This window comes from Quercus robur, chromosome 12 (genome assembly GCF_932294415.1).
Source record: "Quercus robur chromosome 12, dhQueRobu3.1, whole genome shotgun sequence".
Classification (NCBI taxonomy): domain Eukaryota; kingdom Viridiplantae; phylum Streptophyta; class Magnoliopsida; order Fagales; family Fagaceae; genus Quercus; species Quercus robur.
This window is the reverse complement of record NC_065545.1, coordinates 18,819,088-18,845,494: the sequence shown is the minus strand read 5'-3', so window position 1 is coordinate 18,845,494 and position 26,407 is coordinate 18,819,088. Positions and strand designations below refer to the sequence as shown.

Sequence of the window (26,407 nt, the reverse complement as noted above, 5' to 3'; positions counted from 1 at the left end):
ATACGCAATGGGCTTAAAGGCCGGGAGAGAGGGGTAATGAAGTGGTTTTGTTTAGGGTGGTGGGTATGGGAGTAATGATCAACAATCCTTGGATCCGTTTAGATATATCTTTGATTTCTATTATTTTGTTTCTTTCATTCTTCATCTTTCCCTTTCTATTTTGCGTTGTAGATTTTATGTTTTAAAATAAAAGTAAAATACAATCAATACTACTTGTATGACTCTTTATGTGCTCTATCAACACTTAGGCTATTTATTTTTAACAAATCAAAATTGGGGAACTAAAATGCTTTCTTTCCTTATCTCATTGTATACATGGACAAAATGTTTGTTGTCCATATGTATACAAATTGACAATAAACAGGGACTTGCTAATGGAGATGTTAGGCGCAATTCTTGAGCTTGGAAAAACGATATTGGCTCCGATTAGTGAATATTACAAGTATCACAGAAGCATTGATGAACATATGAAAAATCTCAAGAGAAAACGAGACGATTTAGAATGCAAAAAGTCAGACATTGAATCAAAAATGAGAGCAGAACTTCTTCCAAGAAAGAAACCAAAAAGAGAAGTTGAATTTTGGCTCCAAAAGGTAAAAACGATTAATGTGGAAATACAAAACACTGAACAAGAGGCTGAAAGAGGGAAGTATTTCTCACGTATGCATGTAGGAAAAATTGCTTGCCAGAAGATACAAGAAGTGACAGAATTAATTGATCAAAGTTGTGGTTTCGGTGAAAGTTTAGTAATTGACCCACCTGTAAGCTATGGAGATGAATTGCCAACTAGGGCATTAGTGGGAGAGAGTACAGCTGAAATAACAATGGAAAAGATTTGGAAACACTTGTTAGATGAAGATTGTGGAAGGATTGGTGTTTGTGGTATGGGAGGGGTTGGTAAAACGACTATTATGAAACAAATCAATAATCGCCTGTTAAAAGAGAAAGACAAGTTCAATCATGTAATTTGGGTTACTGTATCAAAGGCATTCGATGTTATCAAACTACAAAATGACATTGCCAGCATGTTGCATCCAAATCCTTTAAAGTCTGAGGATGAAACAACAAGGGCAGGCAAGCTGTATGCAGCATTGAAAGAAATGAAGAAGTGTGTGCTAATTCTAGATGATTTGTGGAATGCATTTCCACTGGAGAATATAGGGATCCCAGAGCCCACTTCAGAAAATGGGTGCAAATTGGTATTGACAACTCGAGATGCTAAAGTTTGTGATGGAATGAATTGTAAAACTATTAAAGTGGAGCTTCTTTCGATAAAAGAGTCGCGTGATTTGTTCTTGAAAACAGTGGGCTGTGATGTTTCAAATATTCCAGAAGATGTTGTGGAAGGCGTTGTCAAACAATGTGCTCGTTTGCCTCTTGCAATCATCACAATAGCAGGAAGTTTAAAAAATGTAGTTGATGTTTTTGAGTGGAGGAACACATTGAATGAGTTGAGGACATCAACAAAAGGGTCGGCACATGTAGATGCTCCAGTATTTAAGAGCCTTCAATTCAGTTATGAACGCTTAAAAGATAAGAAACTTCAAGATTGTCTCTTGTGTTGTGCACTATACCCTGAAGACTATGAGATTAACAGAGATGAGTTGATAGAGCATTTGATTGGTGAGAAAGTAATAGAAAGCATGAAGAGTAGGCAAGAAGAGTTGGATCAGGGGCATACTTTGTTGAATAAGCTTGAAAATGCCTGCTTATTAGAAGGTGGGTCTAAATATTTTGAAATCAAAGGCATTTTAGAAAAAAGGCGTTTTGTGAAGATGCATGATCTAATAAGAGACATGGCCCTCCAGATTGCAGGTGCTAAGTTCTTGGTATTAGAAGATGTTCCAAATGAAGAAGAATGGGGAAATGATGTTGAAAAGGTTTCTTTGATGTGCAAACGTGGTTCAAAATTTCCTGATGTGTCACCAAAATGTCCTAAGCTTTCGACCTTGCTTCTACGAGGATATGTAAACATCATCCCGGATTCATTTTTTGTGCACTTGCATGGACTCAGAGTTCTTCATGTAGTTTGTGGAAAGTATAATTCTTTACGATCTTTACCAAATTCAGTCTCTGACTTGAAGCATCTTACTTCATTAAGGTTTAATTGTTATGATATTAGGCGTGTGCCTTCATTAGCAAAGCTTACAGCATTAAGGAGTTTGGATATTTCGGGTCGTTATCTGGAAGAAATACCTCGTGGTTTGGAAATGTTGGTCAATTTGAGATACCTTAATGTTGATAGTTCTCTAAAGATCCAGAAAATGATGCCACCAGGGATTTTACCCAAACTCTGTCAACTCCAAGTCCTCAAATTGCCTTTTTTTGGTTTAGAAGTTAATGGAGAGGAGATGGTAAGGTTGAAGAAATTAGAGTGTTTAGAAGGCGCATTTGATGGCGTTAAAGGCTTCAATACATATGTTGAATCCTTAGAGGAGGGAGGACCTAGCCATTACATATATGCCGTGAATCAAAAAAAGCCAGCTAGCCAGCTGGGAGTTGCCGAGTTGGGCGAAAGAGTAATTTTAAGTGACTGCAATATATGTCTACTCCCAAAAGATGTTCGTGCCCTCATAATTTGCGAAGTTCCACCCTGTGTGTCTTCGGACTACTGGAAAAAGGGTGTTTGGTTTAAGGGGTGTCAAGAAATAGAATACCTTAATTCTTATTTTTACACCTTTTCTCTTCAAAGCCTTGAGATTCTACATCTCTCCGGATTGAAAAATTTAAAGGGACTGTTTAGAGAAGAGAAAGTCGCACCGGTCGTCCCCCTCGGCACCTTTTCCCGCCTCAAACAATTTGAAATACAGTTTTGTCCGAATATAAAGAAGCTCTTCCCGCCTGGGTTGCTGCTGGACAACCTGGAACAGATTGACGTCTATGGCTGTGAACAATTAGAGGAAATAATAGGTGGGGCTGAAGCATCTGATGAAGTTGAAGAAGAAGAAGCAAAAGAAATTGTGAAAATATTCCCCCAATTGAGGAAATTGACATTACTGTATTTACCGAAGCTGAAGACCATATGCAGTAGCAGTAATGTAATACTTTGTGATTCTCTCAATTCTATTGAGATCTACGACTGTCCGAAGCTTAAGAGATTACCTCTTTCTCTGCACCGTATTGATGGAGAGCTATCTTCTCCGCCTTCTTCATTACAAATCAAAATAGAGAAAGAAAGTTGGGAATCGCTGGAATGGGACAATCATGATATGAAGATGGTCCTTGAACCTTTCATTGAACGGGTATGACTCTCTCTATTCACTTTACATCTTTGTTTTATTTGAAACGATTCAATTTGTTGGTTATCCACTTCTCCTCGCTTTCTTTCTAATCTATTTTTCCTTTTTCTTTTGGTAGCCTTTTTCTTTTTCTGTGGCAGTTAAATCTCAAAGTGGGGGGAGCAGATTCATTAAATCTCAAGGTGGGGGGAGCAGACTCACATGACTCTTCCTCTGTAAGTCAAACCCCGAACATACATGCCTATCCATTTTAATAATTCTTCCTATTAATTTGTTTTCATTGGTTTGCTTTTCTTTGTTGGTTTGATATTTATTTATTTATTTTTTATTTTTTGTTGGTTTGATATAGGATACGTCATCAAGCCAAAGCTGACTCAAGAAATAATTGTGTGGCGCGGTCCGCTGGGACCCGCAACTGGAACTTGGCTCTCAAATGTGTTTCCGTGTAATTCTTAGCTCTTTTGGTTCTGATTTGCTTTTTATTTGATACTCCATGTTAATTTGTTTAGTAATTGTGAAAGGGTGTTCTTCTCTTTGGCTGAGTGGGATGATCTTCTGTAATAAATTGATACTTCATGTTAATTTGTTTAGTAATTGTGAAAGGATTCAAACATTGTCTGTTTCCGCTTTAGAGATAATGTGAACTGTGAGTGTGCAAATGTTTCCAATTGCATAAGCGCGCACACATCCTTTTGTCTGAACTTGTAACCCAGTTAGCAGCTGCATTGGCTGTTCTTTGATGGTTATCATTATTTTTTCTTCTCTAGGTGCAACTTAATTTATTAAATTTCAGGTGCACTCTCGACTAAAAAGCTTTAAATCATTTGTTAAATGTTATCTTTACAATAGATTTTAGGCTAAAATTGTTTTTGAACTAAAGTAAATTTTCTTTGATACAGTGGACTTAAAAGACACCAATGAGCTTGTAATTTGGACTAATTAGGTTGCTATATATGCCCTTCACTTTACAGTTCTACAACGCAACAGATTAATTGATCATCTGTGAGATTTCAGACTCTGAGATTGACAAATAGTGTTCTCAGTGGTTTTGAAACCAAATGTAGCTCATTAATGATTGACGTGTTCCTAGTTCAAAGGTAATTAGTCCTTTCAACTTTTTTTTCTCTTTTAGATTAGCATCCTTTGTTGCTAGAACTTGGTTCAATGCACAGACAAGTGGTCTCCTTTAGGTCATGAACAAGTTTTTTGATGCAATAGAAGCGAATCATAACTAGAAGCAGATAGGAATATGTAACACCTCCTGTGATTGTTTAGGAGTGCTTTTGTTATTCTACGTATATGTCTGGACTGTCTAGTGGATCTTTTTATTTTTGAAAACTAGAGTCTGATAGATTGTATGACTTAGTTGCCATATTTGAAAGCTGCCATGATTCAGCTAGAACCCTCCTTTTCAATTTGTCTCAAACCATGCACGCAACTTCTGAATTGCTATAGGTCTATAATTGGTGGATGCAAACTGCATCCATCAATCTGCTTGGTTTTACACCACCCATTTTTGAAACTTATACAGATGGAATATCAACAAAGCCTCTCTTATTGCAGACAAATAACCACTGTTTTGCTTGTCATTGTCCAACTATAGCAACCAGCCATCCTCCTCTTGCCTTCTCCGTTTTTGCCAACAAAAATTGCTCCTATCCAATTTACCACTTCTTCCCTTAACAACTGCATTGGCTGTTCTTTTTATTAGAGACACCTCAACTTGCCGTATTCTGATAAATAGATGCTTAATATCTTTGATAGTTGGGACTATTTCCCAAACCAAAAAAAAAAAAAAAAAGCTTTCTTATGATGAAGAAAGTCTTATTTGAAAACCAGCCTAGGTAACTCCCCCTTGAAGACAAAATCTGCACCTGCATTAGCTAGAGCAGAACCAGCTGCAACTTGCTGTATTACTTAATTAATATCTTTCATAATTATCATTTTGTTTTTCTCTAGGTGCAACTTAATTTATTAAATTTTAGGTGCACTCTCGACTAAAAGCTTTTAAATCATTTGTTAAATGTTATCTTTATAATGGATTTTCGGCTAAAATTGTGTTACTACTTGAAGTAGATGCTCTTTGACACAATGGACTTAAAAAGTTAAAAGACACTAATCTTGTTTTGGACTAATTCGGTTGCTACATATGCCTCTCACTTTACGGTTCTTCTACAACACAACAGATTAAATGATCATCAGTGAGATGTCAGAATCTGAGGTTGACAAATAGTGATCTCAATGGTTTTAAAACCACGTGTAGCTCTCGAATGATTTATGTGCTCATAGTTCAAAGGTAATTAGTCCTTTCAACTTTTGTTTCTTGTTTAGACTAGCAGCCTTTGTTGCTAGAACTTGATCCAGTGCTCCTTTAAGCTTAAACAAGTTTTTAAACAAATTGTGGTGAATCATAACTAGAAGCAGATAGGAATATGTAACACATCATGTGATTGTGTAGGAGTCTACAGTAAGAGAAATAGAAGGATAGATGCTAATGCTTATATAAGACTTTCGTTGCAGTAATTATAAGGGTGTTTGGTTTAGGCAAAACTCAAAACTCATTTCTCATCACTCAAACCTCTAACCCATATTTCGTATCTCTATCTCTATTTTCTCTTAGCTACCCTGATCTTGCCTTCTCTGTTTTTGCCAACAAAACTTGCTCCTTTCCATTTACCACTTCGTCCCTAAAAGCCATCCACAAGTATAATGAGCTACCAACCAAGACATGCATCTTTGTTTAGAGGCAAAGACATTTCTCTCTCTTGCATCTGCTGTCCCACCATGCTTGCTCTTTGAAACCAAAGATGTTTTATAAATTAAGCATATTGACTGCAGTATTAGCTTCACCTTCCCTAGTAGCTTTGCTTCTTTATTTCCAGATGGGCCTTAAAGTAGCTAGAAAAACCACAAAAAGTCATCTATATGTGCCTTGGTTAAACAATTCATTCTCAGGCCAACAATAACAAATCCAGACTTTTATGGATCTTGGGCCTCTTGGCTCCAAATTCTCCACTCGGATAATCAAGTCTTATCCAAACCAAACATCTCAAGTTAACTGGTAGTCAATACACAAATGACCCCAGTGTTTCTTGCTCATTACAGTCAATAATTGAAGCCCATTATAGACAAAACAAGCATTCTGAAATGGAACTTAGCCTATCATAGGTTTTATTCATGTGGATCCTAAGGGCATACAAACGCTTTTTTCTTTCAACTTGTCCTCATGTGAAGCTGAAATGATATATTGTTTGAGAACAATTTCCTTTGAATGTTAACCTATATATAGTCTTGATTTGATCATAGATATCAACGATGTAGCCTATCATTGAGGGTGGATTAACATTGTTGGGTCATGATGGACAGAATGTGCTAATTCAAATAACTAAGACAATGACAGACAAAGGGCTTGTCATTTTTATAGTCCTCTCATAATGAGATTTTCTACACATTGGGCATTGACATTAGTAACCATACCGTGTTCTTGCCAATTACTTACAATAATAATAAGAAAAAATGTATGAAAACCTACAAGCTACCACCTTTAGTAATTTTTTGGAATATTATTATGATTTGTTTCTCTTAAATACAAAACTTGGAGGACATTAGAGACATAAATGGGACAGGATCTTATCCCAAGTTGGATAAAAACCATCTCATAGCATCTAAAATTACAAAACGAATTTAATAATAACACAAACAAAATTTCATAACATCAATTGTCATGACAAGAAATTCAGCAAAAAAAAAATTGTCATGACAAGAAAGCTGCAAGCAGGTAATCAAATAATACAACTACCTCATAAAAAACCGAAAATCATAATGCGTAAATGTATATGTATTCTTAGAACATAGAACAACACAATAAAAGAAGCATACAAAAGCTTCACTAGGTTCAAAACAATCTTGATATGATGTATGATATATCTCATCGAGTAACTATAGTTCCTCAAAAAATTACAAAACGAAATAAATAGAAACACAAACAAAATTGCATAACATCTATTGTCATGATAAGAAAGCAAGTTTACCTTTAGGTCAGTGAAGTACATGTTCTCACATGAGTACTACCATTAAGAAGAAGTATAGTAGAAATATATTTTTCTTTTGGATACATAAACAGATAAACTTCAACATTTACCTTTAGCAGCCACTTGTATGATTCAAAAATTGTTTTGAATGGAAGTATTTTGCTTGGGTATTATCTTATTCATTACACTTTAGCTTCAACTTGCATCCTTACAGAATTTGTGAATGCAAGTTTTAGATTTTTATTGAGGGAAATAAATCATTGCCCATGACTGTGTATTTAATTAGGGCTCTTGTTCTAATAGCCTTGTAATCAAAGTATACATTTTGATAAAGTTTTGTTCATTATTGGATCAAACTCTTGCATCAATTCATGACTATATTGGCAACATCAAAATTGTTCAATTTGAAACATTACAAGAAATTAGAAATATAAAGGCACACGATCAATTACATTTTAGAAGAAAAACCAATATAAAAAATAAAATAAAATAAAAGTAAATTTTATTACATTCTTCTTGGTTTGTACTCTAAATCCTTGTAAAATTTTTTGTAAATGAACAATGAAACTATCTTAAGAGTCAAAATTAGAAAATACATTCAATGTTCCAATGATATTGAAAATTAGCGTATTGACAACAAGATATGGCTTCAATACATCATGGAATGCTTGTAACAGGTTCTACTTTGAAAAAATTCAGTTAGAACCGAAGACCATCTTTGATAGAGCTACTATTTTCCTGGGAGAGTACCAACACTTCATATTCTTAACAGTTTTTATGTCAAGCTTTTCTTTATGCAGCACTGTCATGTAATGTATTTTAGCTGCTATGCTCTTTCCTGAGTTGTGTTTCTCTGTTTCGTCTGGTTGTCTTACAAATTCAGACCAGGTTTTTTTTTTTTTTTTTTTTTTTCAACATATACAAGTTTTCTATCTTTTAACTCACAAAAACAATATAAATCATGGAATGCTTCAAAACATTTTCTGGCAAGATATATTGAACTTTTGGGCAGCAAAGGCTAATATTTTATCCTGTTAACAAGAAAACAAGAGATATATAGTTATTAATCCATATAACCTTTGGCCACAATAAATGAGGAAAAAATGCATAAAACAAACTCTTGTTCATAAGCTCAATTGTGCCTAAATCTAAATCCAATTTCTGCTTTATTGTATAAGTAAATACCATATTTGTATAACATAGAAATGCCCAATTAGACTTAAAGTTCATAATTCAGCCACTTTCTATCTTAAGTTTCAGATGCATAATCAAAGCATATTCCAAAATTACAAAGAACAAATCAGATTATACAACACATAAAAACAGAGAGCGCGTCTTAACATTTTGCCTTCTCCTTACTTTTTTTGTCAACATTTACAAAAGTAGAAACACAAAACTTACAGTATTTCATTAGTTAGATTGATCAATGTTTCAAATGCATAATCAAAGCATATTCCAAAAATACAAAGGAAAAAAAAAAAAAGATAATACAGCACATAAAAACAAAGAACACGTCTTACCCAAGAGTGGGTCTCTCCTTCGAGCTACAGGAATGAAACCAAAATCAGTAAAAATGAATGGCTATTTTTCAGCAAATTCTGGATCATAACTGATAGTATCAAAGGTGGATTTTTTCGGCAAAATCAAACAAACCCAATTCAAAAAAATTAAGATAAGATCAAAACAAATACTCTCCAGATAATAAAAATCCAAAGAAGAAGATCCCCCAACCATTTAAAAAAAAAAATCCTGAAGTACCGATTAGAGAGACATAGGAAATTTACCGGAACCACCATCGGAATTGGAGCGGAACGCGGTGGCTACTAGCTATAGCCATGGAGATTGAGCCATGGAGTCCTAGAGAAAGATCTGATGGAAGAGAGAGAGGGAGAAAGAGTTTTTTGAAATTAGAGGAACCTGAAGGGTGTAGAGAAAAGGATAAAGAAATGGGTGAAAGTGGTGTCATGTGGATCAATGACATGGCTCAATGATGTGTCATATTTATATCTGTTAGATTGAAGTAATGGCTGAGATTGAAATTATTGCACCCCGTGCAATACTCTAGGTATTGCACGGGATCTCAATCCTTATTGGTAGAGTCTTAAAGCTACTTATAGCTCACTAATGATTGATGTGCTCATAGTTCAAAGGTAATACATCCTATCAACCTTAACTCTCTTCTAAACTCGCAGCCTTCGTCACTATGACTAGATCCAATCTCCAAACAAGCTGTATTTCTTTGGCCATTACCAAGTTTTTAAATCCCATAGAGGTGAACCATAACTAGAAGCAGATGGGAAATTGGGAATATGTAACACCTCATGTGATTGGTTAGGAGTGTCTTGTTACTCTTCTAAACCGTGGCACTACCGCGTAATTAATGTTGCTGCAGACCAAGATTACTTGGTCTTTTTTAGTTTACTAAATAGTAATTCTCTCAACTTCAGACTTTCAGTCCTTTCTCTTTTGTTTTAAAAAATAAATGATAAACAAGTAATCTATTTACTGAAAAGAAAACAGAGCAGAGCAGAGTTCTAGAAGCAAAATATGGAAAGGTAAATGAAAAACAGAGAATTATTTTCTATATGAGAAATTGTAAAATGCATTCCTCACTTGATTACTGAAATGACCTTTGGTATTTATACTTATACAGACACACATCGAAAAGAAAAGGCGGGAAACCAAAACTGAAATGTAACAAACTCTAAAACGGAAAACCAGTCATCTTTAACAGAATTTTAAACAAATTAATGACCTGATGACTTCTGAGATTATGCTAAACAACACAGGTAATAAAAACTGTACCACTTATAGCTTAGTGATGAACTCTGAAGGTTATAACACAACTTGCAGCACAGCAAAAAATAATTTAACACGACCTGTCATTTGCAGCTTTTGTCCTAACATTCTATAGTCTATACAACTGTATATACTATATAATATATAGAGAAGAATAGTATGATTGGCAAATGTTGTAAAAAAAAAAAATTCTATAATCTATATAAATTTGACTGTTTGTGGCTTCTTAGTTTATCTCATTAGTTAGTTTTTGGAATGTTACACTGCACCCTCAAAATTCAATCCTATACAAGATTCTTTCTTCAGAGTTTTAATCCCAAATCAGAATAGATAAAATGTATCACAGACTATGATTCCAGGACAGACTGCCAAATTATATGTAAAATCCAATCAAACTTAGTTAATAGAAACATAAGAACATCACAAAACCACACCAAAGAGCTTCAACATCAAGACAGAGAAAGGTATAGTTACAGAAATTCTAAAGGAGATACCTATAAAAAATAAAAAAAAATTCTAAAGGAGACATTTTCACTTGGGTGGGAAAAAGAATTACTTCTTTGATAAGTGATAAATCTAAGAATAGGCACTTCCTGCTTTTAAATTTTTTGGAAAAAGAAAACTGTTGTTATCACCTTACTGAATGCCAGAATAAGGCATTTGCAGAAGTCAAGCTCCTCACCAATAAAACCATCTTATTTTTTCAATATAAGCAGAAGACGACTTTGTAGGCAAGGTTTAAAGAGTCACTATATCATAGTATCCACCAAGCATAATGAGACTATATGTTGGAATCTTCCAAGGTACTTCCAGCTTTTAAATTTGTTGGAAGAGGATAACTACTTGTTACTGCCGATTCATGTACTGAATGACAGAATAGTGCATTTGCAGAAATTGAGCTCCTCAGGTAAGATTTAGAGAGTCACTGTACTATAGTATCCAACATTAATGAGAATATATGTTTAAATTTACTGTTCTCTATTTAAAAAAGGGTGGAGAGGTCACGTTACTAAAAGAAGCTAGGTGCCCAAATAAGCCAAGTCATCGTAAAGTGAATGCCTACCATTACAGCCATTTAGGTGGAAATGGCCAATGTTATTTCCTATCACTAACATGTCAAAAACATTAAGAGTTTGCTGTATTCTTCAACCTCCAATTTCAATGTTGTCTAGGCACTAACTTAACCTGATGTCTCATGGTGATTTTTGAGTCGATGTAAATGCATACATGCATCTATCCTTTAATCTTCTAAAAGCTCCATAAACCATGCAAATGACAGATAAATAAGAGCAAACAGCAATTAGATATTTAAACCCAGTTTAACAATACTACATCCAGGTTTGTATGTGGAATTCATATAAATGGAACATAAATTTCAAATTTAATCCTGGAATATATTTGGAAGACCCCAAAATTTCAAAAAATTCAACCTACTTAGTCCATCAATATACGTTAGAATTTCCTATCGACAGCTCAAATACTAAACAGGTAATGGCATTACCAAACTACAGTTACAAAAGCTGACCTTTAATGATATAATATAAACACCATACCAAACCAACATAACACATCTCCTGTATGTCTATTCTAAGCACACAGAACAACACAACAAAAGAGGCATATAAAAACCTCATTGGGATAAATTTAAAAAAAAAAAAAAAAAAAAAAAAAAAAAAAAAAAGCTTGATATGATAATATGATATATCTCATTGAGTAACTATAGTTCCTCAAAAAATTACAAAACAAAATGAATAAGAACACAAACAAAATTTCATAACATCAATTGTCATGACAAGAAAGCTGCAAGCAGGTAATCAAATAATACAACTACCTCATAAAAAACCAAAAAGGCAATAAAGGTTCATCCCCTTCCAGCAATCCTCAATAAAGGAGAAATGATACCCTGTAGCTCTTGCAAAGAATGTTGTATCCGTATCTCCTCCTCAACAGACCGCTTAAGGTTTCTAATTTGACCCTTCAAGGCCTCAGAACCTCTGATATATTCAACCCGCATTTCAAGAACCTTCTTTGTCAATCCCATCAACAAACCTGAGAATCTTGGCACTGTAGAATACTTTTGTAAGAACATCAACAGCAACCCAAGCTCCACATTATCCAGATTCTCAACACACTTCAACAATTTCCTCCTTGCCACCAATTCCTCCATCACCGCCACCACATTCTCGGGATTCTTATTGCCCAACACTGACACCAGTGCCTCCTTGTGCCTAAACTTCTTCAACAACTTATCATGCTCTGCCAACTTTACCTTCTTTGGCCTCATAACCAAATAATCCCCCTCCTTAGGCTTATCACCCTGCCCTCTATGAAAATACCGAAAATATGAAGGCCTCATAACCCTTCTCTCCTCCTCCACACCTGAACTCCAAAAGCTTCTCAAACCACTCTCCACATTCGAACTCCCAATCACTCTCACCCCACAATCTGGTGAAAACCCAATTGACATAAGTGGTGCGGGGAACCTCATAGAATGTGTGACCTTCATCCTCCCATAATCGAACACCTTCATATACCCATCCAATCCCACACTCAAAACCCTATGCTCCCTCCCTTCCTCAACATTCTCCTTCCCAACTCTCCCTACACAAACTGAAGCAACCGTCTTGGTATGACTCTCCATCGAATAAACCATCTTCCCACCTCCAATAAAATCCCAGATCTTAACCGAATTTCCACCTGCAGTAGCAACTAACCCCCCGGATGGCAAAAAAACCACACTTACAACTGGTTATTCATGGTTAACCTCCATAACTGTTTTCGAACCAGTCAATCTCACATCCCAAAGTTTAACCGTATGATCATAAGACCCAGTGACACACATTTCATGACTAACAGGTGAAAAATCACCACAACGCACATAGTCCTTACTCCTTATGACCCAAAAGCTCTAAAAGTGGAGTCTCAGAAGCAACATCCCAGTACTTAACAACAGCATCATCGCCACCAGAGAGAGACCAAATGGAGCTTATCATGAAGTGGGTATTTGAGAAAACGTACCGGGCGTGTGTGGGACCTGAGTTTACAAAGTGGGGTCCGCGTTTTGACATCGAACACTTGGATTAGACCCGAGAGGTCAGATGCAGCGATCAAGAGGCCGTCACAGCGGAACGAGGCAGGGGAAACGACGTCGGAGAAGGAGGAGATGGTGGAGGAAGGAGAGAGGGTTTGGGGATTGAAGATTTTGAGAGAAGTGGAGTGAGTGGCGGCAAAAGAGTGAGGTGGCGAGGGAGAGAAAGTGAGGGAAGTGATGGAGGAGATGAGGTCTGGGATTTGGTGGGTTTTGAAGGAGGACCAGTACTTTGATTCTGGGGTTTGGTTTGGGGTTCTGGGTTTGGGTTTGAGCTTCGGTTTGATGGGTTTGAAGGTTGAATTTGGTTCCGCCATGGAAGGAGGCTGTGCAAAGTGAAAGCTCTAAATTTTGGAAGTTCAGGGTTTTAGACAGGGAATACCGAATATGTGTTATGTGTGCTTGTGGGGTTTTAGACTGAGAATACCCCGCAGGAAGGGGTAAAAAGGTAAAATGCGTATATACTATAGAAAATGCACATTACTCTATTTTGAATTTGTGATAATATATATAAAAGGACCCATTATCCTCAAAATATTGAAACCAGAGGAAAAAAAAACTCACCTCAAGGATTTAGGTTGCTGAAGCAAGTGTAAGTCATTTACAAAACCTCATTTATTAATTATCACCCAAATCAGAGGATTTAAAAAAAAAAACTATAAAACTCAAACTATATTATTAGTTAGACAACGTTTGAAACTAATTTCGTTTCTAACAATTCGAGTCTAGAGGACTCGATTTTGGGGAGTTGAGATGTCCACGTAGGCCTGGAAATCGAGTTCATTGGACTCGGTTTCTGTACATGGAAATCGAGTCTAATGGACTCGGTTTCTGTACATGGAAAACGAGTTTAATGGACTTGATGTTCGTTCATGGAAATCGGGCCCAGAGTACTCGGTTTTCTTCGTTCAGCCAGACATGAACTCACCAAGGAAGAGAACACACATGCTCTGTTTTACTCTCCACAAAACAAAGCATGTGAGTAGAGGAAGAGTGATGGCTAACAGAGCATGTAGATGTTGCTTGCTTTTTTTTTATCCAACATGTCGTCCCTAAGGAATGCTGTTAATAGACGAGCTCATAAGGAGCGAGCTCAACCGTAAGTCTCACCAGAAGTAATAATTTCTTTTTATATTGTACCCTTTCAAATATATATAAATATTTTTTCATTTTCATATCCAGACATGCAAGGAAAAAATTCGGGCTTCTTGAAAAACACAAGGACTATATTAAGCATGCACAAGCATTTCACAAAAAGGATGATACTTTGCGGGTAAGTGTTCTTGCTTCTTGTTTAGCTGGTAATCAAACTCTCAAATACATAATAGGGTTGTTTTGTAAATGGATTTTTTTTTTTTTTTTGCTCTACAGAAACTAAAGGAGAAAGCAGCTTTTAGAAACCCAGATGAATTTTACACTCTTCTTATTTTCTTAATCTCTACTCACATGCTCTGTTTTGTGGAGAGTAAAACAAAGCATGTGAGTGTTCTCTTCCTTGGTGATTTCATGTCCGTGTGCTGAACGAAGAAAACCGAGTACTCTAAACTCGATCACCATGAACGAAAATCGAGTCCATTAGACTCGTTTTCCATGTACAGAAACCGAGTCCAATAGACTCGATTTCCACGTACAGAAACCAAGTCCAGTGAACTCGATTTCCAGGCCTACGTGGACATTTCAGCTCCCCAAAATCGAGTCCTCTGGACTCGAATTGTTAGAAACAAAATTAGTTTCAAACGTTGCTTAACTAATAATATAGTTTGGGTTTTATAATTTTTTTTTTTTTAAATCCCAAATTAGAACCTTTTTTACAGGCGATCGTTCTGGTAGAATGACGGGAGCAGGAGGCTGACGGTGGTGGCGCCCAAGATTTCTCTCTATCTCGCTCGCTCTTTATGTGCCTTTATGGACTCTCTCTCTCTACTGTACAGTACTTAGTCACTTTTAATATCCCAAAGTCAAACTACATTGTTTTGATTTTTTTTTTTACTTAATCAAATATTTAAATTTTATTTAATTTTTAAATCTTTAGAGGAAAAAATATATATACTGGGGAAAAAAATTCTAATTTAGTTAAAAATTTTAAAAATACAGAGAGTTGTAAAAAAAAACTGGTATTTAATCTCGATAAACCAAAACCTATAATTTATTGAAGTAGTGAAAATTCAAGAAACCCATTCTTCAAATCCACTAAAATATATATATATATATATATATATATATATATATATATATATTGTGGGGCCCAATAATTCACGGGCCAGGCCCACTTGCTCATGGGGAGTCCAAAGGCCCAAGCCAAAGAAAGCCACGGCCCGAGCCCAATAATATAAAACCCAAAAAGGTCCGGAGATGCTGCCGAGGACAGTTCAGTCCTCGGCAGACCCAAAATTCCACCAAGAAGAGAGGCAAAAACGGAATAGGAATAAAATTGAAAGAAAATCTAAAATATCTAGGAAAAGCTGCTCTTACGACTTTTTCCCTAAAAAACTCTGCACCCATCAGAGCCGGATTCTAGGGCTTTATCAACCGCCCCCAACGACTTTGGATTGGGACTGACGGGACAAGTATCAGTCTTGGAAAGATCGACCCTACACGTGGACGAAGGAAAGCGAACGCAGGCTAGTATAAAAGAAAAAGTAAGTAATCTGGGGAGGGGGCTGGGAAAAATGGGCAGAAACCAGGGCCTCCCATCCCACCAGGGGAGAAAGACTCCTGAGGTGAATACACCTGAACCATGCATGAACACCACAACAAAACCACCGCCGGGTAACCAAGACCTAGCCTTTCGAACCCACTCTCTACAAATGATATTGTCTGGGCCCATTCACGTGCGAACCCAACACTACTACGGTTCGTTGCGGAACGTGTCCCTACATATATATATATATTATCTATTTTAATGTATTACTTTATTAATATGTCCTACGTCACATCTCTTATTTTAACACATCATCATTAAAATAACTTTAAAAAAAACTCCTAAAAAAAAGAAAAATAAATAATAATCTCACGTGCATATAAAATAAAATAAAAAAATTAGAAGAGAGAAAAAGAGAATAAAACTCATTTATGAGTTAAAAAATTATGTAACCCTTACATTCGGGTATAATTTGAACTCATATATGTATAATTGTGATTGTTTTAATTGTATTGTGCATATGTATAAGTTATACACTAATATATATATATATATATATATATATATATATAGAGAGAGAGAGAGAGAGAGAGAGAGAGAGAGAGAGAGAGAGAGAGAGAGAGAGAGAGAGATGTAGTTTTCTTAACATACTGCACCGCACTGTTAATATCCAATTTAATTACTATTTTTTTAAGGGAATTTTAATTGCTAAATGGTTGCACTAAATTACAACAAATTTTTTTTTGGGAGATATGAATAACAACTTAATTTACCTTATTAACTTTTTATGTGCTTGTTTATCAATTTTTTTTTTTAAAGAAAAAAGGTAATTGTAGTAAATTATAATTTGTCTCTCTAGCCTATTTACATTATCCTTCCTTCCTTTTATAAAGTTTTTTTTTTTTTCATATGTTTTATAAAATATATATATATATATATTAAAAAAAAAAAAAACAAAAGAAAGAAATAAGATTTCTTCTTCTTCTTCTTCTTTTGAGAGTAAATAGTGGTAGATGAAAATATGAGATTAACAATAGACATAAGACATCACAAAAAAGATGTATTTATCACATAATCATTTGAACCCAAAAAAATAAAATTTAAAACTTATAACATTGATGTTAGATTGCATTTTAACTTCAAGTCAAGATATTACTAACTGATTCCATTTTGGTGTTTATTTTTGCTTATAGTTTGGATTATATTGATATGTGGTTGCATTTCAACTAATAAATATTGAGAAGTGGTATGTTTCTAATATTTTCATAACAAATCATAGGTGATTAGTTGTTATTGGTTCAAATTTAAACCTATGAGATTACTTTTTTGCCCTAACAATAACAACCTACTACTTAAAATTTGCTAGTGAAAGTGTTGTTGACATAACATTCCTCAATATTAGTTTCAATTCCAATGAGATTTTCCTCTAGTAAATTTCGTTCAACTGTTGAACTTGTTCTAGCCTTCTAGCCACCTCATCTTTTTTTTTTTTTTTTTTTTGTCGTGTCAATATTCTATTTGTTGAATACTCCTTTGAAGTTTAAAGTATATTAACAGAAAGTGACTCCTTGGAACATTTTCAAGGAAGAAATTACGACACTTGAACCAAATTTCAAAGACAATAAGTAAATTTTGATATATTTTGGCAAACCAATCATGTAATGTCTATCATTTATCATAGGGGAAGAATGCCTTCTTATTTAAATCCTTCAATTTTATTCAAGATCTAAGAGATCTAACATTTTAAAAATTCAATGATCTTAAAAATGCAAATAAAATAGACAATTGGGCCTTCTTGCATATGATGCATAAGTTGTTCATCAGGCATGTTTAAATAGACAATTGTGATTCTTTAAAAATGGGTACTTGGGCAGGACCTGCTTCAGAGATCTTTCTTTAATTATCTCTTGAACATTCGACGAGAGGAGGAGAAAAAAAAAAAAGGGATCCAAGCCTGCAGCATGTGCTGTTGATTTGATGAACACCATAAAAGAGAGATTCCATATTCCAGATCCATGAAACTTTTTCTTGTTTCAAGAACCAACGCTTCACGGACATGGGATCATGATTTAATCTTCCCTTCCTGGAAATCTCAGCTTTTCAACAGGCCTACTCTAATCAGAGATTGATTTAATCTCAGCTTTTCAACAGGCCTACTCTAATCAGAGATTGATTTTATAACATTCGCTTGTCTTTGAAGATGTATATTGATTATCGATACTTCAAAAATATAACGCAGTTATTAAAGGAAGTAGATGGAGGCAATCCAAATTAAGATATGGCATTAAACAAGAGGATCTTTGTACTGTTACAAATTTCCTCACTGGGCAAGGTTAATTCCCATCCCCACCTTCCCCCCTTCCCAAAATAAAAGAAAAAGCCTAAGGATACTAAACATCCTCTAAACTGAAAATTGAAAAAATGGTACTGCTTCACAACCTGTTTCTACAAACTTTTACCTAAGGTAGTGCTGTCCTACGTATACAAACGTGCAAGTTTAAGTTTTTAGTCACTAGCTGGAGGCCCCTGCACAATGAAAAGATAAAATAGTCAAACACAGAATAAATGTATATGAACAAAATATTATCTACGGATATTATCAAGGAAATATTTCCCAGTGCAGAAGCAATACAAGATGACTTGTAATCGAATCTAAAAAGATTGTTTGAAGTGATAGATAAGGCAATTTAACCATTCCAATTGAATAGAGTTAACAACTCACTTGACCTAACAAAACTCATAGTGAAATAAATAGTTCAATTGGACAGTAGGCTTCAACAGAAATTCAAAGAAAAACTTACAGCAAGGTTACTTCACCCAATTTTAATTAACTATGGCTCACAATAAAACCTTAGATCTCAGGTAGATAGTAGCTTTCAGCAGAATAGCAGGATACATTATCCAGTTAAAGCATAGGGCTGTAATTGGACTGAATTACATAATTGACTCCTACAATTGATTTATAAATACAAACCCAGTGGATCGATTGCCTTAAAAGGTTTTCAATAAATAACTATAGTTCGCATTTATGTCAATATATTCTTAAATAAAAATAAAAATTTTATGTAAATATAACATTACAAATTTAGACTTCATCATTTGGAAAATTAAATTATGTGTACCTATAAAAAAATATATATAAATTATGTGTATAATTTTACCTTAGTGGTCTGAGAAATCAATCCTAGCACAAGATGACATTGAAAAGGAAACAAAGAGGAAATTAGTCATACTTTTAAGCTGAGTTGTTAAAATTAGTAATTATTTTTTAAAGAATATGTTATAAGTGTTTGAACTCATTTACAGAAGCAATACACAGAACATAATAAGCAAAAATTTCAACTTATTCAATAAACCCATCCATAAAAGGATTTGACTCTGGTTACACCCCTGGATTAGGAGGGCAGGTTCTTAGTAATAACTGATAATAAGGTAGATTTTTATCAAGGTATTTAGTTCAGTCCAGTAAGGATAGTTTCAAAATTAACCCACCAAAACAAAGGAATTAAATGGTAATAGCTACAGGATTTTTCACAAGGTCTCAGTCCAATCCACTTAGAATTACTCAAATGTTGAATCTTGAGCAACGTCCCCAATACCCATATTCGACAGATAGAGATATGCAATCAATTGCTTTGAAATAAAACTAATGAAAGAGAAAGAGGAAACAAAACAAACCAAGAGCACGCAAATAGAGGAGGGTAGTAATATGCAATTAACAAGCATTTTTAGAATAAAAACAAAATACTTATTCAAATGGGTTTCAATGAAAAAGGGAAAAAAAAATAACATGAGTGAAATTAGGGTTTTGTTTTGATCCTAAGCTTCACTTAAGAGTAAATTGACGGAGAAAGAACAAGCAAGAGAGAAGAAGCAGTAGCAATTCCTCCTCAGGAGTGAACCAATTCGCACTAACTAGTCATGCAAGTTGCCCCTGGGGATTTTTTTTTTTTTTTTTTTTTTGATGGGAGTTGCCCCTGGGGATTGAGAGAACGCGTGAAAGAAGATCAAATTCTATTGTTTTTGCTTTTATACGTTAACTAGCCTTCCCGGTAACTGGTATCCACTTAAATTGACTGAAGGGTTGAGATTAAAAACCATCAGATTTAATGGTCAAGATGTGGTTGGGTACCATACCAACTAAAAAAACATGGGGTACCATAAAATAACCCCAAAAAGAAAAGTCGAAAACCTGTCAAAAAGCACCGGGAGAATTTGGACACAAAAGTTAAAATGTTTAAAGTTAATTGTCCGCTTGCCAAAAAAAAAAAAGGGTTAATATATTGTCCACATATGATATATGAGAAAGTCAGAAAGTTGACGTTGAAAAGAAGTGGACGAGAACCGAAAGTTAAATAAGCCAATCACAAGCGTTAACCCCCAATAATGATCTACCGACAGAATTTAAAGTGAATAGTAGAAAAAGAAATCCAAAGTCGAAGTGTTTTCTTAGCATGTTCTACAAAGTTTCTCTTGACTTTGTTGCCAATTTCCCATTTTCTTCAGTCATCAGAAAAGCAAGTTTCCCATTTGAATGCCTTTTGCTTCACTTATTGAGTCTTCTACTCTAAATCAAGAAAGAAAGAAAAAAAATATTGCATTTAGATTGGAAATTTGATGATCTTTGTTACCTTCTTGGGGTTACTTTAATCAGTATCTTTGAAGAAATATCGGGTACTCAAGCCAATTATATTGCCATTTCTATAATCCAGGTATACTGCCACTTCTTTCTAATCTTATTCCTTTTCCCAGTAGTTTTCTGTTTTCCTTCTAAAGCTCATGCTACTGATTTTTTATCGTGCTTATAAATTGTGATGAGATTTTTTTTTTTTTTTTTTTTTTTTTTTTTTAATGCTAACAGTCAGTAACAGACCTAATGCTTATTGTACTGATATCGGATTGCTTTTTTATATATATATATATATATATATATATATAGGTTTAAATGATGTAATAATATATACATATAGTTTACTGTAAAATTATATTTCATGACTACCTTATATTTTAAAACAAAATGATTTAAAAAAAAATTATAATAGCCTAATAGGGGCCTATATGTTCTCAACACATATTAATTCTTCCAAAACCAAAGTAATAGAAAGTGATTAAGATTACAATTCGAGCAATTTGAATCCAAAAGGTTCAATTATTGTGAATATTCCATCAATCACATATTTAGATGTTAAGTGAAAACAAGAAGAAAGAAAATGTTGCCCCGAGGGGAGATTAATGGGTATTCTCAAAGAACAATATACCCTCTACTCTCATAAATGGTTATTTAATAAATTAAATAATGAGACCTATCGATTATGTGAGATAAGGGAATACCACATTATTCTACTTGCTCTAAAAAAAAGCATTATTCTACTTACAAAAGTTAGGACAAGGAGGATGCACATATCTAAAGAGATACTGCTCCACTCTCTAGCTACAAATGTGAGATTTTTACATAACAACTCTCTTAGTGGCTACTCGCATATTTGTTATAATGCTTTCGATGATGCTCATGAATCATACAATACACAAATGAGTATCATATGAATCATATCGTATCTAGAATGGTAAATATTAGATAATACATAGACTTATGGGTTTACATTAGGGATTTTCTTTTGGGTTAAAATTTGTGCTTCGATTTGAGTTCAACAAGTTATTAGACTTGTTTTTAATAAAAAAAAAATTAATACGTCACTTGATTGAGCCAAATGAAATAACATGTCTATAATGTCTCTCTCTCTCTCTCTCCTACAAAATTTGGCCACATCTGCAAATGTATTTTCTATGCTATGAATAAGGTATTAACCAATAATATAATTATTTTTAATTTTGTTATATTTTTGTAAGTCTAAGAGTGCGTTTGGATATCGCTTATTTTGCTGAAAACTGAAAACAATAAAAAATAATAATTTTCGGATTATTGTTCATATCAAAAACACTGTTCATTTACCTATTTGTACTGTTCATGTCTCATAAACAGTGCAATAGGTGCTGGTTAAAAAAAAAAAAAAAAAGGAAGTTTGAAACGCAAAACATCCAAATGTGGATGTGATCCAAACGCTCACTAAGAAGCTAGAATGTCGAGAAGAAATATAAAGAAAATGTTATTAAAATAAAAGAACAAGAAAATATAGTAAATATTGCTGATGATAAAGAAATTGTCAATGAAGAAATAATTTTGCAAGATGATATACATGATAATAATATTAACTTAAATAAAGTTGATTAGACAAGATGATGAACAGGATGAGAAATGAATTATTATTTTGGCTTATATGCCATCTATTATCACTTTTGAATTTACATTTTTTTTTTTTTAATGAGTTCACAATTTTGATTGCGAATGTTATAAACATATTTTAATTTGATTTATTTAATTAGCATTGTTAAATATTATTATATAAATTATGTGGTAGTGAAGTGCTATTGGTTAGGGCGGTGGGCATGGGAGTAATAACCAACAATTCTCGGATTTGTTTAGAATAATCTTTGATTTCTATTATTTTGTTTCTTCCATTCTTCATCTCTTCCTTTCCCCTTTGCAATGTAGATTTTATGTTTTCAAGATTTTTTTTTTTTTTTTTTAACATTTAAAAAAAAATCCATGTTTGTATGATTCTTTATGTCCTATCAAACCTAAAGGTAATTATTTTCAACAACTCAATATTTAGATGAATTATATTGACAACAAATCCAAATTTGGAACTTAAATGCTTTCTTTCCTTTACAATTAATTTAATTTTGTATGTGAACAAAATGTTTAACGTCCGTTTGGGTATATATATTATACAGGGACTTGCCAATGGAGATGGTAAGCGTAATTCTCGAACTTGGAAAAGTGATATGGGCCCCGATTCGCAAATATTACAATTATCACAGACGTGCCAATAAACATATGGAAATTCTCGAGGAAAAATGGGAAGTATTAGAATGTCGAAAGGGGGACATAGAATCACAAATGAAGGCACAACTTGAACGAGGAAAGATTTCAAAAGAAGAAGTTAAAAATTGGCTCCAAAGGGTAGAAAAAATGAAATCGGAGATAGAAAACATTAAACAAGAAGCTGACAAAAGGATGTGTTTCTCACGTATGAAACTAGGAAAACTTGCATTTGAGAAAAGACAAAAGGTAGAAGAACTTCGTCAAGAAGGTGATTTCAGTGATGGTTTGGTAGTTGATCCACCTGTAACTGTAAGCCATGGAGAAACATTGTCAACTACAACATTAGTGGGAGAATCTACAGCCAAAAGAACAAAGGAAAAGGTTTGGCAACACTTACTAGATGAAGATTCTAGAAAGATTGGTGTTTATGGCATGGGAGGCATTGGAAAAACAACGATCATGAAAGAAATTAATAATGATCTATTAGAAGAGAAAAAGTTCGATAACGTAATTTGGGTAACTGTATCAAAGCCATTTAATGTTATCAAGCTACAAGAGAATATTGCATGCAAGTTGAATCTAGATCTCTCAGAGTTCTCAAGGTTTACGGATGAAACTACAAGGGCAGGCAAGCTAAAAAATGCATTGGAAGATAAGAAAAGGTATGTGCTAATCCTAGATGATATGTGGAAAGCATTTCATCTTGCGGATATAGGGATTCCAGAGCCTACTTCATCAAACGGATGCAAATTAGTATTGACAACTCGAAATATTGATGTTTGTAAAAGTATGGATTGTAAGGAAATTAAGATGGAGCTTCTTTCAGAAGATGAGTCGAGGAATTTGTTTTTTGATAAAGTGGGGAGTAATGTTTTGAATGTTCAAGATATAAAACCAATTGTGGAGGAAGTTGTTAAAGAATGTGCTTGTTTGCCTCTTGCAATCGTCACGATAGCAGTAAGTTTAAAAAATGTAGTTGATGCTTCACAGTGGAGGCACGCATTAAAGAAGTTGAGGGCATCAATAAAAGGGCCGGCAGATGCAGAAGCTGCCGTACTTGAGAGGCTTCAATTCAGTTATGAACGCTTAAAAGATAAGAAACTTCAAGATTGTCTCTTGTGTTGTGCACTATACCCTGAAGACTATGAGATTAGCAGAGACGAGCTGATAGAGCATTTGATTGATGAGAAAGTAATAAAAAGCATGAAGAGTAGGCAAGAAGAGTTGGATGAGGGGCATACTTTGTTGAATATGCTTGAAAATGCCTGCTTATTAGAAGGTGGGTCTAGAGAATCTAGAATCGGAGATATTTTTGAAGAAAAAAGGCGTTTTGTGAAGATGCATGATCTAATAAGAGACATGGCCCTCCAGATTGCAGGTGCTAAGTTCCTGGTATCAGAATATGTTCCAAATGAAGAAGAATGGGAAAATGATGTTGAAAAGGTTTCTTTGATGTGCAAACGTGGTTCAAAATTTCCTTATGTGTCCCCAAAATGTCCTAAGCTTTCGACCTTGTTTCTACGAGGATATGTAAACAGCATCCCAGATTCATTTTTTGTGCACTTGCTTGGACTCAGAGTTCTTCATGTAAATTCAGTCTTTGACTTAAGGTTTAAACCTGTGCCTTCATTAGCAAAGCTTACAGCATTAAGGAGTTTGGATCTTTCGGGAAGACCACTGGAAGAAATACCTCATGGTTTGGAAATGTTGGTCAATTTGAGATACCTTAATCTTCGTACATCGAAAATACAGAAGATGCCACCAGGGATTTTACCCAAACTCTGTCAACTCCAAGTCCTCAAATTGCCTTTTGGGGGTTTAGAAGTTAATGGAGAGGAGATGGTAAGGTTGAAGAAATTAGAGTGGTTTGAAGGCGAATTTGATGGCGTTAAAGGCTTCAATACATATGTTGAATCCTTAGAGGAGGGAGGACCTAGCCATTACATATATGCCGTGAATCAAAAAAAGCCAGCTAGCCAGCTGGGAGTTGCCGAGTTGGGCGAAACTGTAATTTTAAGTGACTGCAATATATGTCTACTCCCAAAAGACGTTCGTGCCCTAATAATTTGCGGACCTCAACATCGCATTCTGGTTCGGGACTACTATAAAAAGACTGTTTGGTTGAATGGGTGTGAAGAAATAGAATACATTAATTCTTATTTTGACACCTTTTCTCTTCAAAGGCTTGAGATTCTACATCTCGTAGAATTGAATAATTTAAAGGGACTGTTTAGAGAAGAGAAAGTCGCACCAGCACCGGTCGTCCCCCTCGGCACCTTTTCCCGTCTCAAACAATTTTTAATAATTGGTTGTCCGAATATAAAGAAGCTCTTCACGCCTCGGTTGCTGCTGGACAACCTGGAACAGATTGACGTCTATGACTGTGAACAATTAGAGGAAATAATAGGTGGGGCTGAAGCATCTGATGATGAAGTTGAAGAAGAAGCAAAAGAAATTGTGGAAATATTCCCCCAATTGAGGAAATTGATATTATGTGGATTACCAGAGCTGAAGACCATATGCAGTAGCAGTAATGTAATACTTTGTGATTCTCTCAATTCTATTTCGATCTCCGGATGTCCGAAGCTTAAGAGATTACCTCTTTCTCTGCATCTTATTGATGGAGAACTATCTTCTCCGCCTTCTTCATTACAAATCAAAATAGAGAAAGAAAGTTGGGAATCGCTGGAATGGGACAATCATGATATGAAGATGGTCCTTGAACCTCTCTGTCAGTTCATTAAATGGGTATGACTCTCTCTATTCACTTTACATCTTTGTTTTATTTGAAACGATTCAATTTGTTGGTTATCCATTTCTCCTCCTCCTCGCTTTCTTTCTAATCTCTTTTTCCTTTTTCTTTTGGTACCCTTTACACCACCCCGCAGTGGTAGTTCTCAAGATTCACATGACTCTTCCTCTGTAAGTCAAACCCCGAACATACATGCCGATATCCATTTTAATTATTCTTCCTATTAATTTGTTTTCATTGGTTTGCTTTTCTTTGTTGGTTTGATATATTTAAAAATAATAATTTTGTTGTTGGTTTGATATAGGATACGTCATCAAGCCAAAGCCAACTCAAGAAATAATTGTGTGGCATGGTCCGCGTGGACCCGCAACTAGATCTTGGCTCTCAAATGTGTTTCCGTGTAATTCTTAGCTCTTTTGGTTCTGATTTGCTTTTTATTTGAACTTTGTTGTGTTATGATTTATGAACATGTGTTCTTCTCTTTGGCTGAGTGGGATGATCTTCTGTAATAAATTGTTACTCCATGTTGATTTGTTTAGTAATTGTGAAAGGATTCAAACATTGTCTGTTTCTGCTTTAGAGATAATGTGAACTAGATAAACTGTGAGAGTGCAAATGTTTCCAATTGCATAAGAGCGCACACATCCTTTTTTCTGAACTTGTAACCCAGTTAACAGCTGCATTGGCTGTTCTTTTTATTAGACACCACAACTTGCTGTATTACTTAAAATCTTTGATGGTTATCACTATTTTTTCTCTAGGTGCAACTTAATTTATTAAATTTCAGGTCACTCTCGACTAAAAAGCTTTAAATCATTTGTTAAATGTTATCTTTACAATAGATTTTAGGCTAAAATTGTTTTTGAACTAAAGTAAACTTTCTTTGATACAGTGGACTTGAAAAGACACCAATGAGCTTGTAATTTGGACTAATTAGGTTGCTATATATGCCCTTCACTTTACAGTTCTTCTAC

General features: G+C 34.6%; 4 protein-coding genes across 11 annotated transcripts in view; 2 read left to right on the top strand and 2 right to left on the bottom strand.

Moving 5' to 3' along the window:
* Positions 1–3,861, top strand: part of LOC126708726 (putative disease resistance protein At4g10780) — a 109,922-nt gene extending 106,061 nt beyond the window's left edge. The window contains exons 4-6 of one of the 3 annotated variants that reach the window (XM_050408607.1): positions 3,179–3,242; positions 3,358–3,454; positions 3,589–3,861. In XM_050408607.1, coding sequence (XP_050264564.1) covers positions 3,179–3,242; positions 3,358–3,444 — 151 coding nt within the window. In that variant the 3' untranslated portion in view covers positions 3,445–3,454; positions 3,589–3,861. The remainder of the gene's footprint in view (positions 1–3,178; positions 3,243–3,357; positions 3,455–3,588) is intronic. The other 2 variants (XM_050408611.1, XM_050408615.1) reach the window with 2 other exon arrangements.
* The window catches only part of LOC126708728 (putative disease resistance protein At4g10780), a 56,082-nt gene extending 30,079 nt beyond the window's left edge, over positions 1–26,003 (top strand). For all 3 annotated transcript variants that reach the window (XM_050408618.1, XM_050408619.1, XM_050408617.1), the window contains exons 2-4: positions 365–2,910; positions 25,089–25,429; positions 25,738–26,003. In XM_050408618.1, coding sequence (XP_050264575.1) covers positions 375–2,910; positions 25,089–25,429; positions 25,738–25,773 — 2,913 coding nt within the window. In that variant the 5' untranslated portion in view covers positions 365–374 and the 3' untranslated portion in view covers positions 25,774–26,003. The remainder of the gene's footprint in view (positions 1–364; positions 2,911–25,088; positions 25,430–25,737) is intronic.
* Positions 1–26,407, bottom strand: part of LOC126708733 (protein SLOW WALKER 1-like) — a 57,329-nt gene that overhangs the window by 21,585 nt on the left and 9,337 nt on the right. Inside the window, exon 2 of one of the 4 annotated variants that reach the window (XR_007649248.1) lies at positions 8,791–8,814. The exons of 2 other annotated variants lie outside the window; for them this stretch is intronic. The gene's annotated coding sequence lies outside the window, so the exon portion shown is untranslated. Of the gene's footprint in view, positions 1–8,194; positions 8,302–8,790; positions 8,815–26,407 lie in introns of those variants that run through there. One more of the 4 variants, XM_050408644.1, reaches the window with a different exon arrangement.
* The window catches only part of LOC126708725 (sister-chromatid cohesion protein 3), a 47,275-nt gene continuing 38,924 nt past the window's right edge, over positions 18,057–26,407 (bottom strand). Inside the window, exon 22 of the mRNA XM_050408605.1 lies at positions 18,057–18,324. Coding sequence (XP_050264562.1) covers positions 18,311–18,324 — 14 coding nt within the window. The 3' untranslated portion in view covers positions 18,057–18,310. The remainder of the gene's footprint in view (positions 18,325–26,407) is intronic.